The sequence below is a fragment of the Bos taurus genome, chromosome 20 (assembly GCF_002263795.3).
Source record: "Bos taurus isolate L1 Dominette 01449 registration number 42190680 breed Hereford chromosome 20, ARS-UCD2.0, whole genome shotgun sequence".
Taxonomy (NCBI): Eukaryota; Metazoa; Chordata; class Mammalia; order Artiodactyla; family Bovidae; genus Bos; species Bos taurus.
Window position 1 is genome coordinate 13,968,848 of NC_037347.1, and position 6,000 is coordinate 13,974,847.

Sequence of the window (6,000 nt, forward strand, 5' to 3'; positions counted from 1 at the left end):
TTGAGAAAAATTATGGAAAGTGCTGTGCCGGGCACCTAAAGAGAATACCTTGGAGAGATAAAGTTGGTGATTTATTTATTTTTAAAAGACTATCTTTTGGTAAAGGAAGTAGAGTAATCAAAGTAAAGTAATCAAAGAAGTAGCATCAGTACGTAGATCATGAGAGGTACATTTTCATTCATTAAGAGAAAAATATTAAATGATATGCAAAGCAATATGTGTTTGATAGTGCAAATGTTGTAAATCCTGTTATAGATGGGGAAAAAATAGACCACAAGTTAGGTGAACTGCTTGAGATCATATCATTAATTATTGCCGGGTGCTCCTATAATAGGCAGCCTTCCTGTGAAAATAATGATGGTAGACTCACCATAATATAACATTAAAATATTTAGCCCACTTACTGAAATTAAACAAGTGACTAAATGTATATTTTTGTTTTTTTTTTGATAGCTGTTGTATTTGTTGTTGATAGCAGTCATAGAGACAGAGTTAGTGAAGCACACAGTGAACTTGCAAAGTTGTTAACAGAAAAAGAACTCCGAGATGCTTTACTCCTGATTTTTGCTAACAAACAGGTAATACATTTGTATTTCAGAATATTTATTTTAGCATTCCTCATTATAAGGTAACTGTTAAGATTTTGAGAGAAATAACTCAGTAGATAAAAAGTTTCTGCTGTATTTTGAATGCAGTCTATATGGAAGGTGCCATACTTGGTACCTTGGAGTATACAGAAAGAAATAAGGTAGAAACTCATATGTATTTAGGTTTGCATGTTAAGTGTTTATTTCTAATACTGACTGCTAAGTGCAGATTAATAAGAAGACGGCTAAGTGACTTCAGTGATATTAATATAAAGTATTATGGAAAATTATAGAGTAGTTCTAAAGGTTGTATTCTCTAAGATTTATAAAAAGTAGGATTTGAATTGAAATTATAGATAATACTTTGAGTTAGTATGTGAAGGGAAGAACACTACAGACAGAAAAAATAAAAACATGAGTATTTTTAGAGAGCATCATGGAGACCAGTATGCCAGCAAATTTGAAAAATTCAGCAGTGGCCACAGGACTGGAAAGGTCAGTTTTCATTCCAGTCCCAAAGAAAGGTTATGCCAAAGAATGGTCAAACTACTGTATGGTTGCACTCATTTCACAGGCTAGCAAGGTAATGCTCAAAATCCTTCAGGCCAGGCTTCAACAGTACGTGAATCGAGAACTTCCACATGTACAAGTAGGATTTAGAAAAGGCAGAGGAACCAGAGATCAAATTGCCAACATCCATTTGATCATAGAAAAAAGCAAAAGAATTCCAGAAAAATATCTACTTCTGCTTCACTGACTATGCTAAAGCCTTTGCTGTGTGAATCACAGCAAACTGTGAAAATTCTTAAAGAGCTGGGAATACCAGACCACCTTACCTGTCTCCTGAGAAACCTGTATCAGGACAAGAAGCGACAGTTAGAACTAGACAGGGAACAACAGACTGGTTCCAGATTGAGAAAGGAGTACGCCAAGCTGTATGTTGTTGTCACATCATGCGAAACGCCAGGCTGGATGACTCACAAACTGGAATCAAGGTTGATGGGAGAAATATCAACAACCTCAGATATGCAGATGACACCACTCTAATGGCAGAAAGCAAAGAGGAACTAAAGAGCTTTTGATGAGGGTGAAAGAGAAGAGTGAAAAAGCTGGTTTAAAACTCAACATTCAAAAAACTGAGAACATCACTTCATGGCAAATAGGGAAAAACAGGAAGACAAAATAGACAGGAAACAGTGACAAATTTTATTTTCTTGGGCTCCAGAATTACTGCGGACAATAACTGCAGCCACAAAATTAAAAGATGCTTGCTCCTTGGAAGAAAAGCTATGAAAATCTAGATGACTTATTAAGAAGCAGGGATAGCACTTTCCTAACAAAGGTCCATCTAGTCAGAGCTATGATTTTTTCAGTGCTGCTGCTGCTGCTAAGTCGCTTCAGTCGTGTCCAACTCTGTGCGACCCCATAGATGGCAGCCCACCAGGCTCCCCTGTCCCTGGGATTCTCCAGGCAAGAACACTGGAGTGGGTTGCCATGTACAGATGTGAAAGTTGGACCATAAAGAATGCTGAGCGCTGAAGAACTGATACTTTCGAACTGTGGCAGCTGAAGATTCTTTACAGCTTCTAGGAGGATAAGAATGCTTTTTTTTAGTGCAATAAAGTGGCTTAGATGTCATAAGCAGGAAGAGTTGGATAGACAGTAAGGATTTTCCCCTTAATTTGAAAAAAAGGCAAGCTATTAAGAACTGAAATACTTCACATTATGATTAAAGATATGCAAATAAGGCAGAGTGAAATACCATTTTCCACTTATCATCTTGTTAAAGATGAAAATGTTTGATAATCCTCAGGCATGGATATACTGCTGGTGTGGTTATTAATGTGAGATTTTCTTGGAGGGCAATATGGCAGTACTTTGTCAAAGGTTTAGATGCATATACCCTTTTACCCTGTAAATCTCTAGTAGTGTATTCTGTAGACAGGTATCCTAAGGTTGTCTTAGAGATAATTTTGCAAGTGTATGTATTTAAAAATATGTTTACTTCCATGTGTATGTATATGTAATAGCACATAAGCACATATTTTCAGTTTAAATATTCAGTATAAGACTGGTTAAGAAAATTATGTTACACCTACAGTAGAATGCAATACAGAAGTTAAAAATACTGGTGGAAATTTTTTTCTGCTTGTTCTAATAATGGAAATGTATCTTTATTTTCAATATATGTATTAAGAAAAAAAACTAGAGTGTGTACTGTTCATTTACATGAGTGTGCATGGAAGTTTTCTGGAAAAATATGAAAGCAGTTGTTACTGTTGGTTGCTTCTGGGAAGAAGGGTATTCAGGGCTGTTTGGAGAGTTTTTTGTTGTTGTTGGCCTTGCTGCACATCTTGCAGGATCTTAGTTCCCTGACTAGGGACTGAACCTGGGTCCCTGGCAGTGAAAGCATTGAGTCCTAACCACTGGACTGTCAGAGAATTCCCTGGGAGAGTTTAATAAACTCTTTATAAACCCTACGTAAGAGCCATTTCTTACGATATACCTGTATTAATTTCCTTTTAAGTAGATGCCTTATAATGACACGGGCAGTATCTTTCATTCAGGGGGCACAGCCTTCATTGATTTCATTGCAAGACTATTGCCTGGTGGTCCAGTGGTTAAGAATCTGGCTTGCAGTGCAGGGGATGCTGGTTTGATCCCTGGGTGGGGAACTAAGATCCCCCATGCTGTGGAGCAGCTGAAACTGTGTGCCACAGCTAGAGTCCATGTGCTACAACGAAGGATCCCACGTGACACAGTGACGATCCTGTGAGCTCATGCAGCCAAATATTTTTTTTACAAGACTGTTCTTACAAACTGTTATAACCAAAACAATTCTTTTTCTATTCTCATTAATCTCTGAATAATTACTGAAAGTTGAATTTAGGCTTCTGTTAAAATGATACCAGCAGAATTGTATATAACAATAATTACAAAAATGCTAATTTTCATAGACTTATGAAAATTTTTTTTTATGTGTATATATCTTTTAGGATGTTGCTGGAGCTCTGTCAGTAGACGAAATCACTGAGCTTCTTAGTCTCCATAAATTGTGCTGTGGCCGAAGCTGGTATATTCAGGGCTGTGATGCTCGAAGTGGTATGGGACTGTATGAAGGACTGGACTGGCTCTCACGCCAACTTGTGGCTGCTGGGGTGTTGGACGTTGCCTGATTTTAGATGTAGCAGTTGTTTAAAGTTTTGTGGTTAAGAGTTATTTTGCACATAATATGATGTAAGAAATTCTACATCTGAAAGATAGTTAATTTACAATGTATGTATTAATATAAAAGGAATCTTGGATTGGGAATTGAGTACAATATTGCTTTTAAAAACCAGTAAAATATAAATAGCTGATTGAGCAGATTAAATTGGATTAAACAGGGACTTACTGGGTATACATTTTTTAGACATACATTTGTTAAGTTTTTCAGATTACATGTGTACACACAGATAATCTAGCACACACACATGCACGTTCTACTTACTGTAGGTACTACTGTTATGAAAAACTGGGATCCACTAGTATTCGATCCAGCATTGGGAAGTAAGTAGTCGCAGTGAAAAAGCAGGTGAAGGTTTATTCACTCAAAGGAAGAATAGCCAACCAAGTGTCTAATGAACCAGCGGTTTCATTGAACCTTTTTATGAAGCAAGTGGAGCATGGCTTTCTTAATGTGCCTTTTGACTGGATTTTGGCAGTATTCAGTAGCAAAAAAGGCAGTGACTTAATGAAATAAAATCCGAACTGCATCTTTGGGTAATAGGATTAATGTTCAGTATAACAGACATCTTTAATGCTAAGAACTATAAGCTAGAGAAGATTAATATTTTATACAGTATTTTATTAAAGCTCTCTTAAAGCCTTTTGTATAAAACCCAGTGAGTTAGAATGAAATGTAATCCTACCAGGCCTGAAGTCAGATCAGTACTACACTGAAGAACAATTAATAAAAAAACTGTGAAAGTCAGTTATATTCTAGTTGATCTGCACTTATGAAAAGACTGATTTGCAGAGCTGTACCTGGATATATTATTTCCAAGGTCAGAGTTCTAAATTCGTCCTTCTATTTTTCAATATAATGTACCTAGTAGTGTTTTTTAAAAATAATATTGCATCTTAAGGAGAATGACTATAGGTAAAATGTAGTAAGTTACATACAGAAGCCAGTGTTGGTCTTACATAAAAGGTAGAGATCTAAGTAGAAATTACCTCTACCTCAAGAGAAGTTATTTAAGCAGTGGAAGTGATTACTTTAAAATGTCTTCCCAAAATAAGTGCATTTATTTAAACAATAAAATGTGATCAACGATTTTCATGACAAGGCCTTAAGAGGTTGTTTGAGAGAAACATGTCTACAAAAGGAAAAGAAGAAATGTGAAAAAAATTTATATCACATTTATTACAGGTCTGTGAGTAAAAAATTTAAAGTGTGCGCTCTTTACTGTTTTTCTTTTTTTAAGGAAACTCCCTTATTATGGCAGTCTAATTTTATATTTAAAAATACCTAGATTGGGTTTTATAGTTTTTTTTTTTTAATGCTCTTTATACTTTAGATGAAGTGCTTCCCAGGGGGCTCTTTGATAAAGATTCTACATCCCATCGTAGGAGACACGGGTTCAGTCCCTGGGTTGGGAAGATCCCCTGGAGATGGGAATGGCAGCCCACTCCAGTATTCTTGCCTGGAGAATCCCATGGACAAAGGAGCCTGGTGGGCTACTGTCCATGGGGTCACAAAGAGTCAGGCACGACTGAGCACATACTTTAGGATGAAGTTAAATCCTTATGATGGCTGATGACAAGATGTGACTTCTGGGTGGCACTGTTTTGGTTCAGTCTCTTCAAATATATTTCGTTTAAAACAATAAAACTTTTAGAAAACAAAGCATTAAAAAAAAGGCTGTCAGTTATGGGCAGTGTGTAAATAAGTAAATAATATTTCATCCTTTATTTTTCAAGTAAAAGGTCATGCTGTTACAAGTGTAGTTTGTGCATATAATACTTCTGAATTAAATTAATATTTGATTGCAGTAACTGTGAAAAATAAAGTGTTACATTTGCCTGTGAGCCCTTGAACTGTTTTGTCTACTAGGTAATTCAAAAACAGTCTAACACTAATGTGTAAACATGCTTTCTTCTGTAAATTTATTTTACCCGTTTTGCTTGACTTTTAAATCACATTCCTACGTATGTCTACAACACAATTTAAAAATTGTGCTTAGACCTGATTGTGTCTAGTAGTAGTATTTATTATTTTTTTAAAAAGTTTTTTTCAGGCTCTTATTTTCTATCTCTGGCTGTACTTTCACTAATTATTAGCAAGACTGCGCTAGTTCCCTCTGGGAAATGTCACACTTCAGAGGTTTTAAATACAGTCTACTTGGATTTGCCTCCTGGCACTGAATTTCTG

General features: G+C 36.0%; 1 protein-coding gene across 2 annotated transcripts in view; it reads left to right on the forward strand.

The window, feature by feature from the left end:
* TRIM23 (tripartite motif containing 23) overlaps window positions 1-5,657 on the forward strand; it is a 35,753-nt gene extending 30,096 nt beyond the window's left edge. For both annotated transcript variants that reach the window (NM_001080303.2, XM_010816724.4), the window contains 2 exons: window positions 454-578; window positions 3,584-5,657. In NM_001080303.2, coding sequence (NP_001073772.2) covers window positions 454-578; window positions 3,584-3,763 — 305 coding nt within the window. In that variant the 3' untranslated portion in view covers window positions 3,764-5,657. The remainder of the gene's footprint in view (window positions 1-453; window positions 579-3,583) is intronic.
* The last annotated feature ends 343 nt before the right edge of the window (window positions 5,658-6,000 follow it).